Source organism: Anomaloglossus baeobatrachus, chromosome 5, assembly GCF_048569485.1.
Source record: "Anomaloglossus baeobatrachus isolate aAnoBae1 chromosome 5, aAnoBae1.hap1, whole genome shotgun sequence".
Classification (NCBI taxonomy): domain Eukaryota; kingdom Metazoa; phylum Chordata; class Amphibia; order Anura; family Aromobatidae; genus Anomaloglossus; species Anomaloglossus baeobatrachus.
Genome location: NC_134357.1, coordinates 308,912,024 through 308,926,252, shown reverse-complemented (window position 1 = coordinate 308,926,252; position 14,229 = coordinate 308,912,024). Strand labels below are relative to the sequence as shown.

The window sequence follows — 14,229 nt, the reverse complement described above, 5'->3', positions numbered from 1 at the left end:
TATACTGTATATATGTAGTTTGTCTCACCATTTTATGTGAACCTGATGAAGAGAGCGGGTCACTCTTGAAGCATGTTTGTTTTTAAATTAAAAAAAAATCTTACTGATCTACACTGTGACAGCTTCTTGTCATCGCCGGATTTTTTTGTTTTTCTCTTTTCACCTTTTTATTGCATTGCACTCTCAGATTGTATACAGAGATGTGACTGAACCCTTCAACTGGTTATCCAGTGAAAATAATTATCACTTTTCCACGGGTAGTGATAACTTGTTGGGATCAGACTACTGGGACATGCACCATTCTATAGAATGGGGACTTTTATCTCCGTCAGAATAGAACAGCAATGCTCCTTCTAGAATTGTGGACTCGTGAAAATTGTGACAATTCGTATGCCATACGTATCTGATAGGGATGTCACATGGATGTGAAAAAACAATGCACAGATAATAAAAAAGGATGAAAGTCATTTTATTTTTCTGGATGAAAATCAGATGATTTTTTATATGCTCCCCCAAACTTAACCCTAGTTAGGGAAACCCATCTTTGAAGGGGTCAAGCATAATAAAGACCAGCGAAATAGTCAACCCCTTAACGACCGCGGGAGCATAAAATTACGTCCTAGCGGTCATAACGTTACTGCCCGCGGTCTCCTGGCAGCAGCATGCTGCGATCGGCGCACATCTCAGCTGATTTTCACAGCTGAGATGTGTGCCTGCTAGGCACGAGCAGAATCGTTATCTGCTCATGCCGTTTAACCCCTGTAATGACGCTGTCAATATGTGACAGCACCATTATAAGCGCGATCGCGGTAAAGTTTTACTTACCGCCCGATACCGGGCGTCACGAGACATGATCACGTGACTTCCGATGGTTGTTATGGTAGCACAGGGTCATGTGATGACTCCTGTGCTAGACATGAACTACTTTCACTTTCGCTTTCCATGGAGGCCAGGGAAGCAGAAAGTGCACGTAGGTGGACTAGTAAAATAAAAAAAAAAGTAAAAAAAAAAGTTTTAAAAAATTAAAAAAAAACAAAAAAACATAAGTTCAAATCACCCCTCTTTCGCCCCATTGAAAATCAAAGGGTTAAAAAAATAAAACATGTACACACATTTGGTATCGCTGCGTTCAGAAACGCCCGATCTATCAAAATATAAAATCAATTAATCTGATCAGTAAACGGCGTAGCGGCAAAAAAATTCCAAACGCCAAAATGACGTTTTTTTGTCGCCACAACTTTTGCTCAAAATGCAATAACAGGCGATCAAAACGTAGCATCTGCGCAAAAATTGTACCGTTAAAAACGTCAGCTCGAGTCGCAAAAAATAAGCCATCTGAGCCTCAGATTCCGAAAAATGAGAACGCTATGGGTCATGGAATATGGCGTAAAACGTGCGCCACTTTTTTCAGACAAACTTCCGAATTTTTTTTAACCCCTTATATAAAAGTAAACCTATACATGTTTGGTGTCTACGAACTCGCACTGACCTGAGGCATCACACCCACACATCAGTTTTACCATACAGTGAACACAGTGAATAAAATATCTCAAAAACAATAGTCCTATCGCACTTTTTTTGCAGTTTTTCTGCATTTGGAATTTTTTTTGCCATTTTCCAGTACACTATATGGTAAAAACCTATGGTTTCATTGAAAAGTACAGCTCGTTCCGCAAAAAATGAGCCCTCACATGACCATATTGACTGAAAAATAAAAAAGTTACGTCTCTTAGAAAAAGAATGGCGAAAAAAAAAAACGGAAAGCGAAAAATCGGCCGGTCGTGAAGGGGTTAAAGAAAAAAAAACATTACTCACCTATTCAAGCCCCTGCCTGTGCTGTTGTGCCGGTGATCTCCACCAAACCTGTAGTGATTCATCTTTCACCGCTGCACCCAATCACTGACTTTAGTGGTCATGTTCTTTACATACCAACTAATTGCTGAGGACAGTGGTTAGTGCTCAAACAGCAGGATTTTCAAGCAGTGAGGTTCAGAGATAGTAAATCAGCAAAACATCTGGTAAATTAATGCAAAAATGGACGTAGTTATCTAAATCTAGTATTGTTTTTTTTTTTGTTCCTGTGCCACTTTGTTCCTGAGATATTATTTTACAAATCTATTCTATTTAGCCAAGTGGGCATAGTTCTCAAGAAGACTCCCATAATGAGGAGTTGAGGAGGGCTTCACTAAAAAGACTAGAATTACATACAAGGAAAAGAGGACCATATTTCAGGAATGGAGATGCACTAGACCAAAAATGATGACAGTTTCAGGAATACATTGACACTTAAACCCAGTAAAGATGTACAGTACAGACCAAAAGTTTGGACACACCTTCTCATTCAAATAGTTTTCTTTATTTTCAGGACTCTGAAAATTGTAGATTCACATTGAAGGCATCAAAACTATGAATTAAAACATGTGGCATTAAATACTTAAAAAAGTGTCAAACAACTGAAAATATGTCTTATATTCTAGGTTATTCAAAACTTTGCACACTCTTGGCATTCTCTTGATGAGCTTCAAGAGGTAGTCACCGGAAATGGTTTTCCAACAGTCTTGAAGGAGTTCCCAGAGATGCTTAGTACTTGTTGGCCCTTTTGCCTTCACTCTGCGGTCCAGCTCACCCCAAACCATCTTGATTGGGTTCAGGTCTGGTGACTGGGAAGACCAGGTCATCTGACGTAGCACCCCATCACTCACCTTCTTAGTCAAATAGCCCTTACACAGCCTGGAGGTGTGTTTGGGGTCATTGTCCTGTTGAAAAATAAATGATGGTGCAACTAAACGCAAACCGGATGGAATAGCATGCCGCTACAAGATGCTGTGGTAGGCATGCTGGTTCTGTATACCTTCCTTCAATTTTGAATTAATCCCCAACAGTGTCACCAGCAAAACACCCCAACACCATCACACCTCCTCCTCCATGCTTCACGGTGGGAACCAGCCATGTAGAGTCTATCCGTTCACCTTTTCTACAAAGACACGGTGGTTGGATCTAAAGATCTCAAAATTGGACTCATCAGACCAAAGCACAGATTTTCACTGGTCTAATGTCCATTTCTTGTGTTCTTTAGTCCAAACAAATTACTTCTGCTTGTTGCCTGTCCTTAGTAGTGGTTTCCTAGCAGCTATTTTACCATGAAGGCCTGTTGCACAAAGTTTCCTCTTAACAGTTGTTCTAGAGATGAGGTGTGTCCAAACTTTTGGTCTGTACTGTATATATTTATGGAAAGGGGAAGGCCTTCTTTGATGCTTGAGATTTTTACGATAAAACCCACATATTACAAGTGCATCTCAATAAATTAGAATATCATCAAAAAGTTAATTTATTTCAGTAATTCAATATAAAAAGGAAATGCATACCGTATTTTTCGCTTTATAAGACGCTCCTGATTATAAGACGCACCCCCAAATTTGGTGAAGGAAAAGAGATTTTTTTTTTTTTAATGTTAAATGGGGTCCATCTTATAATGCCAGTGTCCGTCTAACAAATCATATAGGGTATATGTCCCTCAAAGCCCCCCATCCTAAAATTAGCCCCCCTTCATCTGGATATGGCCCCTTTATATTGAATATAGCCCCCTTGTGCTGGGACACGTCCCCCTGTGCTGCCCATGGCCCCTATAGATGGCACACCTCCCCTGTGTTTGATATGGCCCCATACTGCTGCCCATGGCCACTATTGATGGCACATCTCCCCTGTGTTTGATATCGCCCCCATACTGCTGCCCATGGCCACTATAGATGGCACATCTCCCCTGTGTTAGATATGCCCCCATACTGCTGCCCATAATAAAATAAAACACTCTTTCCTTACCTTCTCAGCGCTGTCCCTCCTCGTGTCTCCCTCCTTGCAGTTGAGCTCTGGCTTCCTCCACTTCCTGGTTCTTGCTGCCGGTCATGTGATCGGCACGGCAGAGTGATATCATCTCTGCATGCCTGATCACAGACAGCAGCAGCAGGAGACCGGGAGATCAGCGCTGGAGGTGAGTAAAGCTTTTTTTATTTTACTATGGGCAGCAGTATGAGGGCCATATCTAACACAGGGGGGATCATGTGCGATCAAAGGGAGCACAGGCAGATATAATATGCCCCGCTGCCCCAGCCCATTAGCGCAATGTGGTTTCAGCACCACGCTGATGGACAGCGGCTGTGCATATTATTTGAGCGGGAGCAGGAGATCTAATGCTGCCGCCCGCAGCTTTCACCTGCCCCCAGCACCGCTCCAGAGCGGACCCTGCAGTATATATATATATATATATATATATATATATATATATATATATATACACCCCCCCGTATATTCGATTTATAAGACGCACCCCCTACTTTCCCCCAAAATTTGGGGGAACAAAAGTGCGTCTTATAAAGCGTAAAATACGGTATATTATATATAGTTATTACATACAGAGTGATATATTTCAAGTGCTTATTTCTGTTAATGTTGATGATTATGGCTTACAGCCAATGAAAACCCAAAAGTCATTATCTCAGAAAATTAGAATATTATATAAAACCAACTGAAAAAATTATTTTAAACTCAGAAATGCTGGCCTACTAAAAAGTCTGTACAGTAATTCCACTCAATACTTAGTTGGGGCTCCTTTTGCATGAATTACTGCATCAGTGTGGTATGGCATGGAGGCAATCAGCCTTTGGCACTGCTGAGGTGTTATGGAAGCCCAGGTTGCTTTGATAGCAGCCTTCAGCTTGTCTGCATTGTTGGGTCTGGTGTGTCTCATCTTCCTCTTGCCAATACCCCATAGATTCTCAATGGGGTTTAGGTCAGGCGAGTTTGCTGGCCAGTCAAGCACAGTGATGCTGTGGTTATTAAACACCAGTTATTGGTACTTTTGGAAGTGTGGACAGGTGCCAAGTCCAGCTGGAAAATGAAATTTCCATCTCCAAAAACCTTGTTGGCAGAGAGAAGCATGAAGTGCTCTAAAATTTCCTGGTAGACAGCTGCACTGACTTTGGTCTTGATAAAACACAGTGGACCTACCCCAGCAGATGACATGGCTCCCCAAACCATCACTGATTGTGGAAACTTCACACTAGACCTCAAGCAGCTTGGATTGTGGCCTCTCCACTCTTCCTCCAGACTCTGGGACCTTGATCTCCAAATGAAATGCAAAATTTACTTTCATCTGAAAACAACACCTTGTATCACTGACAACAGTCCAGTTCTTTTTCTCCTTGGCCGAGGTAAGATGCTTCTGGTGTTGTCTATTGGTCATGAGTGGCTTGACACAAGGAATGCGACAGTTGTAGCCCATGTCCTGAATATGTCTGTGTGTGGTGGCTCTTGATGCACTGACTCCAGCAGTAATCCACTCTTTGTGAATCTCCCCCACATTTTTGAATGGCCTTTTATTAACAATCCTATCAAGGCTGCTTTATCACAGTTGCATGTGCTCCTTTTTTTACCACACTTTTTCCTTCTACTCAACTATCCATTAATATGCTTGCATACAGCACTCTGTGAACAGATAGCTTCTTTGGCAATGACCTTTTGTGGCCTACCCTCCTTGTGGAGTGTGTTAATGACTGCCTTCTGGACATCTGTCAATTCAGCAGTCTACCCCATGATTGTGTAGCCTACTGAACCAGACTAAGGGACCATTTTAATCACTTAGAAAGCCTTCGCAGGTGTTTTGTGGTAATTATTCTAATTTTCTGAGATGAGTTTTGAGTTTTCATTGGCTGTAATCCATAATCATTAACATTAACAGATATAAACACTTGAAATAGAGCACTCTGTGTGTAATGACGCTGTATAAAACACATTATATGTTTCCCTTTTTGTATTGAATTAAGTTTTTGATGATATTCTAATTTATTGAGATGCACTTGTATATAAGAAATACTTGGAATAAATTGGGGAGTTAGGTGAGGGATGAGGTTAACAAAGCGATGTAGATGTATATGCATATTGGGGTGGGCATGAGTAGAGGGAGTTCAGGAGCTGAGTTCCCACTATGGCATGTGTTAGCTGCTGACCATGTTACATAGACGGCATTTGTATCTAATACCAGAAGCCAGATTTGAGCGCCGAAGGCTGCGGTTAACTATTTACATCATACATCTACGTATGTCAATGGCAAAATAAAAAAGTTATGGCTCTTGGAAGAAAGGGAGGGAAAAATGTGCATTTTTGTTCTATCATTAGAACCTAAATTAATACGTATGGCTTGATTCTCACCATCTTTGTGTTTACTTTCGCCATCTACAGACGTTTCAAGGGCCAAATGAAGATTTTACTGTATATATAGTGTATATATTTTATATATAGTGTATACATTCTAAGGCCTAAGCCACACAGCATGAAAATCAGAGTGAGTGGAATGCGATAACACATTGCATTCCACTCGGACCAATATTAGCCTATGTGCCAGCACCCATGATCGATTATTTTCTCAGCCCTAATCGGACCGAGAAAACAATCGCAGCATTCTGCGATTGTAATGTGAGTCTTGTTTCCCTCGCACACATTCAAGTCTATGGGGCGAGAAAAAAAAAATCGCACCGCACTTGCAGTACACCGGTGTACACCGGTGTACGGTGTACACCTCAGCCGCAGTGACACTCGCATGACACTCGGCTACTGCTGTGCTGCTAGTGTGAGCCAAGTGTCATGCGAGGATCGCAGTAGATCCCCGTGTGCCCCTTGACTAATAGAATTTATACACTACTCACAAAAAGTTGAGATATTTGGCTTTTTGGTAAAATTTCAGAATTATCCTAAAATGGGCTCTAACCTTTACAAGTGAACTTAATTTGACCTTCTCTAAACTTTTGAATGCACATGTCCAACTGTTCAATGTTTCAATACTTTTTGCACAACTTGCTGCTCTCTAACAAGGAGCTTAATGATCTATGAATAACCCAATAAATTACAGGATTCAGTTAGAATTGGTATTTAAACAATCCTCATCATCATGCTGTTCACATTTTGACATCATGAGACCAAGACGACACCTAACCATTGATTGACAGCAGGTCACCATTTCGAGGCTTCAAGCAGGATGTTTTCAGACAGAAGTTACTACTGAGCTTAAAGTGTCATAGAGTGTGATCATCAGGCTGCAACAGAGATACAGATAGACTGCAAGAGTCACAGAAAGGCATGGAGGTGGACATCTTTTGGACATCCTAAACTTGTGAACAATGTCCTTCAGAACCGGATGATGAATGCCACACAACTCCGGGATCATTCAAGGAAGGCGAGAGACACCCAAGTGTCACGTCAGACCAATCAAAACCATTTACGTCAGCATTGTCTATGTGCTAAAAGACCTGCAAGGGTACCTGACACACCCCCAGGCACAAGCGTCATCATCTTCCTAGATGAGGGATCAGTGTTCCTCAGAGCTGTTCACTGATGAAAGTCAATTCATGCTGAGTAGAAATTATATCCAAAAATGATGTTGGAGATGTCAAGGAGAGCGATGTGCATCAGCTGCTGTTGTCACCAGATGAGCCTTTGGTGGTGGTGGTGTTACAGTGTGGGCAGGTGTCTCTAGTCAATACAGAACTACCCTATACTTTGTGACTGGTACAATGACAAGTCCCTACTACTTGAATAACATAATTAATTCAGTCATTGTGTCTCTGCATGAACAACACAGGCCTAATTTCATCTTCATGGATGACAATGCTCCAGGTCATCGAAGTCGTATCATTAAGGAATGGCTGCTAGAGACTTGAGTACCTCAAATAGAGTAGCATGCACTTTCTCCAGCCTGAATCCCATAGAAAACCTGTGAGATCAGCTGAGGCTTGAAACTCTGTACCCTAGACCTCAATGACCTGAGGGATGCTCTTCAAGAAGAGTCGGATGCCATGCCTCAGCAGGCAATATCTCGACTTGTGAATAGCATGAGACTTTGTTATCAAGCTGTAATTGATGTTCAAGGCCACATGAAAAAATTATTGAGACAGTGACATTTTTGGGGGGTGTACCCACCATTCTTGTTGGAGTTTGTTTCAATATATTCTTTGAGACGAGGAAATCACCATCTCATGCTTCTACCTAAATGCCCTTCTTTCATGATAAAATATCACTGTAGCGTGAACTGTTTACATTTTCCATAAAGTTCACCAGAAAGCCAAATATCTCTAACTGTTTGTGAGTAGTGTATAATGGCACCATAAGTGCACTATGGTAATTCTGTAGTCCGAAATAGTGACATTGGATTATGATTGCTACAACTGTACACACATTTTTAACAATACGAGTAAATGGAAGAAGTAAGTTGAGTCAATTCTACATATCTGAAGGTTTTCTATGTCTGCGCACCAAATGTAGCCCAGAAATTTGGTTGCAGCATCGTTATCGATTATGATTAGCCAAACAAATACCGAAAGTATTCTGTTGCTCCCTCTTTCTGAAATCTAAGGAAAAATAAAATAAAGACTGAAATGAAGAAAAGAAAAAAACTCTTCCCAACATTAATTGTTCATTTACGGTGTATGTTGGGTGAGCATGTACCATGTCTTAAGCGACAAACAATTTTATTTGCCGGTCTGCCAATTTCCTCTAAGTTTATGCTGCCTGAGTCTTAGACAGAAATAGTAAATTTGACCCGTTGTTCAAAATCCAGGTATTCCATCCAGGTATTCCTATAGAAAAATTTTTTTTAGTAGTTTATGTTTCCACAAATATTATCTAGTTTACTAGTATCAAGACATTTATTTACCACCAATCCCTTAGGAAAAACCAGTGCCAATAAATCCCTTGAAATTAATTTTTATTATAAACATATAAAACCAATTATGCAATAGAGTTTTCCAAACAGAGGATCCACTTATGGGGCACAATTAATCCACATTAATTAAAATGTATTCACATAATTAAACCCATTCAGCAACTATAAGTACATTATTAATCATTTATAACCCATGATCCATTTTAATATTATTTGTCTATTCAGACTAGAATATATAGGGTTAAACTATCAAAAAGGAACACATTTCCCTTTTAAAACACTGTTAATGCTGAAAATAGACTCATGTGTTGAAATTGTTACAATACCTGAGTAAGGTGACTTTAGTGCAATCAGTATTTCAGGCTACCTTCAATGAAGCTGTGGATAACTGTGTCCTCGTCCTGTCCCTACGCGTGTTTCCACCTTTCTTCTTCAGGGACCGTCCCCTAAAGGAATGACCCCTGAAGAAGAAAGGTGGAAACGCGCGTAGGGACAGGATGAGGACACAGTTATCTACAGCTTCATTGAAGGTAGCCTGAAATACTGATTGCACTAAAGTCACCTTACTCAGGTATTGTAACAACAGTGTTTTAAAAGGGAAATGTGTTCCTTATTGATAGTTTAACCCTATATATTCTAGTCTGAATAGACAAATGATATTAAAATGGATCATGGGTTATAAATGATTAAAAATGTACTTATAGTTGTTGAATGGGTTTAATTATGTGAATAAATTTTAATAAATGTGGATTAATTGTGCCCCATAAGTGGATCCTCTGTTTGGAAAACTCTATTGTATAATTGGTTTTATATGTTTATAATAAAAATTAACTTCATGGGATTTTTTTGCACTGTTTTTTCCTAAGGGATTAGTGGTAAATAAATGTTATTGGGTGCCTTCCTAATACCTTATCATGGTCAAAGAATAGAGAATTAGAATGTAGTATCAAGACATGTCTACCTGTCTCTGGGCTGTAATCCAAATAGGAAGTGATCCATTATCCCACCAGGAAGAGATGCCTTGTGTTGCAAGATAATTTTCCTTGTGCCAATTGGAGATATTAAAGAACATGTTGTGTATAACGCCATGGTTCTCAATGTATTTTCCTATAGTAAAGAATTAAAAAAAAAATATTGTCACCATTACTCTATTTGTTCTGTAATTATAACTTAATATGTTTTTCTTCTTTAAAGTGTGATTACAACTTTTACATTTAATGTCGTTTAACTACTTAAAGACAACCAATAGGCCTTATCTAAACTTATCTAAACTGATAAATTCCTCCCTCTGTGTGTACATGCTTTGAATGGCCCAAACTGGCTATACATGGCTGTACCTGGCTGCAATATGTATATGGCTGCAATATGTACATGGCTGCAATAGGGCAGCTGGCCTCTGATTTATGCTGCCGCTGGTTCAGGAAGCATTAATTAGAAGGCTGGTTCCCTTTAAGTTGGTTAATTCTGCAAAATTAAGAATTGGTACCACCTTTTGTATATTATAACAAGATTCTTCACTTTACATTAGTGTAAAGCATATTGTGTTAAATGAAAATGAATAGCTTTGTATGCTGCTGTATGGGCATTTATGATGAGTAAAGTCAAACTGTTTCATTAGTCTGTGATTGTCTTTTTTTTAAGTATAACCACTCAAGAAAATGTAAGGAGATGTACTTGTTGTCGCACCTCCCACCCATCTGGAGACACCAATCGTGTTATTGTATTGTAATTTATAATGTGTATAATGTCCTCTGTTCCTCCGTATTGTTAAAGTAATGTAATGTGAATATGATGTGTGTCAGTGTTGTATGTGTTTTGCATGACAATAGGGTTAGAAAAAGGTAACAGTTGGGACTAGCCCATAGTGGAAAGTCCTAGAATGCAGGGAAAGTGACTGTTTCCTGTGGGAAAATCAGATAAGGCCCAGCATATGATGAAGGCAGAACTAGGTAGCAAGATGCATGACATGAATATCCCTAGAATGAGGGGAGATAAAGGACAAAAGATATCATGATCCAAAGGACAGAGACAGAGAGGGGTGATCATGACACAGAGTGGTCCATTGGAGTCGGGTCAGTGTACTGATTGAAGGAACGAGTGACTGGGCGAAATAAATCCTTAAATAGGACCCTCAGCAGCAAGGCCCTAAGCAGTTTACAACTCTTAAAGGTAATGGGCCAGGATGGGACAATATGTGAGTTGAAGTAAGTACCCTGTTGGGAGCCCCCTAAGCCTCAGAGTTTGAAGCTAAAGTCCTGCCATACAGGCAATACTTTTCTGTTAAGCAGAATATGATGGAACCGCAGAAGGGAAAGAGTGACTTTCATGGATTGTACTGTGAAGTTGAGCTTGGTGGTGGTGAAACAAGCAGGACTTGTGTGGACAGGAGCAACCGAGACAGAACAAGTACAAAGACTGCTTATGGAGATACCCTGTATTAAAGGGAACCTGTCAGATTCCATATGCGTTCTGACTTACAAGCAGGGTGATGTGTGGCCTAGAAACCCCTTCCTACCCATTCCTGTGTTGTAGTATTGTGTAATCTGAATGTATAAAAAACGTCTTATTACATACATGTTCCCTTTGTAAATGATCAGAGGGTCTAGTTCCCTGGGCGTTTGCATGCTTTCCATGTCACACGTAGCGATGTGTGCTGCCTCGGGAACGACGAACAACCTGTGACTTCAACAATCAACGATTTTTTGAAAACGAACGACGTGTCAACGATGGACAATTTGGTGAGTATTTTCCATCGTTAACACTGGCTCGTTGGTGTCACACGCAACAACGCCGCTAACGATGCCGGATATGCGTCACAGACCCCCGTCACCCCGGCGATATATCGTTAGATACGTCATTGCGTGTAACGAGGCCTTTAGTCATTTTCCTTTATTCTGTGGATAAGGGCAGTTTTATTTTAACATTCTCCTCCTCAGATAAATTCTTTAATGCAGTATACAGCCCATTATAGATTCCAAAGAAATGGTTAAATAATAGTCACATGCAGTGCTTTGCCTCTAAAAGCTTCAGTAATTGGAATATTGTAGCAGCCATATATCATAGCGTCTTTTTAATTATTGTTGGCAACAATCTTATTTGTGACCTTTTAACATAACTTTCATTTTGAAAACTAAGCAATTTTTTCAGGAACAAGTGTATAACCTATTTGTGTACCAAGTACAACTAAAGGTTGTAAACCATGAAACTCCAGATCAAAATTAAGTTGTAAAAGAGACTTGTTTTATACAGGGGATTTATTTTTCATTATACGGTGGCTAAATGGTGGTTTTACATTAAAGATTATTTCAAAAGCTTTTTGATCTGATTTAGAACCAGACGTCACTCCGTTGGCAAATTTATTGCTGCAACATCCGTATCAGTTGCTAAAGGAACAATTATGGGTTCCTACTGGTACAGACACTGAGTTCACGATAATGTCCCCACAAAATTAAAATTCTTCCAACAGATACTGATACTGATAGGAAACTCTTCTTTTTTTATTTTTGTATATTTAAAACATATGTTTTTGATGTGTATTCAAGAAAAGGCAATTATAGCGTAGGTTTAAAAACAAGACAGTTAACTTTAAAGGGAACATGTCACCTACTCACCTGTGGGGCAGTCCGACCGGTCCAGCACGATGGGTGTCGCTGATTGCTGAAGCAGCGCATCCTCTATCCTTGCGATCGCTGTCCTCCTTCTTGCTTCATGTGGATAACAAGTCCTATGTCAACCACACTGTGTCCTCCATCGCGCTACTGCACACACACACAGAACTTCTCTCTGCCATGCTGAGAGCAGACTAAAGTACTGTAATGCGCAGGCGTGAGGAAAGGTCAAAGAATGCCAATGCATGCGCACATAAGCAAAGTGTGTGTGTGCAGGAGCACAAGGGAAGGCACTGTGTGGATGATGTAGGACGCGTCATCCATACAAAGCAAGAAGGAAGACGGCGATTGCAAGCATTGAGGAGGTGCCAGACCCGAGATCGTACCGGAACATATTGGATTATCCCGCAGGTAAGTAGATGTCAGGTTCCCTTTAAGTTCTTATTCACACATGTCAAGCCGTTCCCCTTGCATCGTGTGGATGATGCATCCTACATCATCCATACGATGCAAAAGGAGGACGGCGATCACAAGGATAGTGTAGACACCGGACTTCAGACCGTCAACTCCCATCAGAATGAAACGAATGGGACCACCCCACAGGTGACTAGGTTACAGGTTCCCTTTAAGGTCTTATTCACACATGTCAAGACAAAATCAGGTATTGTGAAAAAGAGAAAATAAACAGTTTCACACATTGGTTTTGGTAGATTCCCACCTGACTGAGTCCTAATTGATCAGAATGCTCCCTGCTCAATTCACTAGGGGGTAGTTACTGTCAGTATGTAATTCCTGACTACTCACTCTCACATAGTAATTTACAGATATCCCTTGCTTTATGTTGCCTTATAAATTAGCCTTTCCTAGGATGTGTGATGTGAGTTTACCAGCTTTGAAAACCCCCCAACATAATTTGGTCATACTTTGTCATGAGATGTCTCTACTATTTGTGTCTATGAGTGGCTACTTGATGGTTATGATGGGAACTGTCAAGAGTTTTGCTACCATGTTGCAAAATTATATAGCATTGTAATCTATGAAATAATGATACTGGTAATGTTATGTTCATTGATATTAATCAGTGTTAATTTTCCAAATAAATATCATTCATATTATTTTTCGGCTAAGCATCTTTCTCAGAATTATTTTTCAGAAAACTATTAATATTATATATTCTATTTGGAAAATGTAAAAGATAAAATAAAATCCTAAATTTGGAGTAAAATGTAGTACTAATGTTATTTTCAGTGTAGACAATCCTATTTTTAGGCAACTCACCAGTTAGTAGAGTAAAATGACAGGGACTTGTAAGAGTTAAAAATGCCGGAGTCATGTATATGGCTTTTACTCCATCATTGTTCATGATATCCATATTGGGGGTATCAACATCTTGGTCATAGTCCCAACGGAATCCATCAAAGGAGATTAGTAAAAGCTTATGGGGGGCCTTCTTTCTTGGTTGTAACGGGATCGATGAACCCAGTGCCAGAACAGTTAAGATCACTGTACATAGAGTCAACATCTTCATGAAAGCCGAGAAAGACTGATCAAGGAGGTAAGTTACAACAATCTTCCTACATTTATAATGTCGGAGAACAAAGTTTGTCCAGATATCTTATCTAAGAAAATCTTTACAATGAACAGGGATCAATAACAAGCTAGCCTCTACAGTTCACAGGTTCCCCTTATCAAATTACTACTAACAAAGAGCATTACAGAAGAAAGTTATCGATATGTTTTTACACTTTTATATGGATATAATTAAAATAATAAATATGTCATCCCTTTCTGTATTAAAATCATAGATTGGAATAATAATAAAAAATTATTATTGTTTCAAAGGCTCGGCAGTTGTATATTTGTTTTTGGTGTTACTGTAGAGTAGCTCCCAGTTCTAGGGTCTTCTGATTC

The 14,229-nt window shown here is 39.8% G+C and overlaps 1 protein-coding gene and 1 long non-coding RNA gene across 3 annotated transcripts in view; one reads left to right on the top strand and one right to left on the bottom strand.

Moving 5' to 3' along the window:
- Positions 1-13,861, bottom strand: part of ENPP7 (ectonucleotide pyrophosphatase/phosphodiesterase 7) — a 67,003-nt gene extending 53,142 nt beyond the window's left edge. For both annotated transcript variants that reach the window (XM_075349703.1, XM_075349704.1), the window contains exons 1-2: positions 13,597-13,861; positions 9,672-9,817 (exon numbers count right to left, since the gene is read on the bottom strand). In XM_075349703.1, coding sequence (XP_075205818.1) covers positions 9,672-9,817; positions 13,597-13,846 — 396 coding nt within the window. In that variant the 5' untranslated portion in view covers positions 13,847-13,861. The remainder of the gene's footprint in view (positions 1-9,671; positions 9,818-13,596) is intronic.
- Positions 12,682-14,229, top strand: part of LOC142311357 (uncharacterized) — a 41,586-nt gene continuing 40,038 nt past the window's right edge. The window contains exon 1 of the long non-coding RNA XR_012754260.1: positions 12,682-12,729. This is a non-coding gene — a long non-coding RNA (uncharacterized LOC142311357). The remainder of the gene's footprint in view (positions 12,730-14,229) is intronic.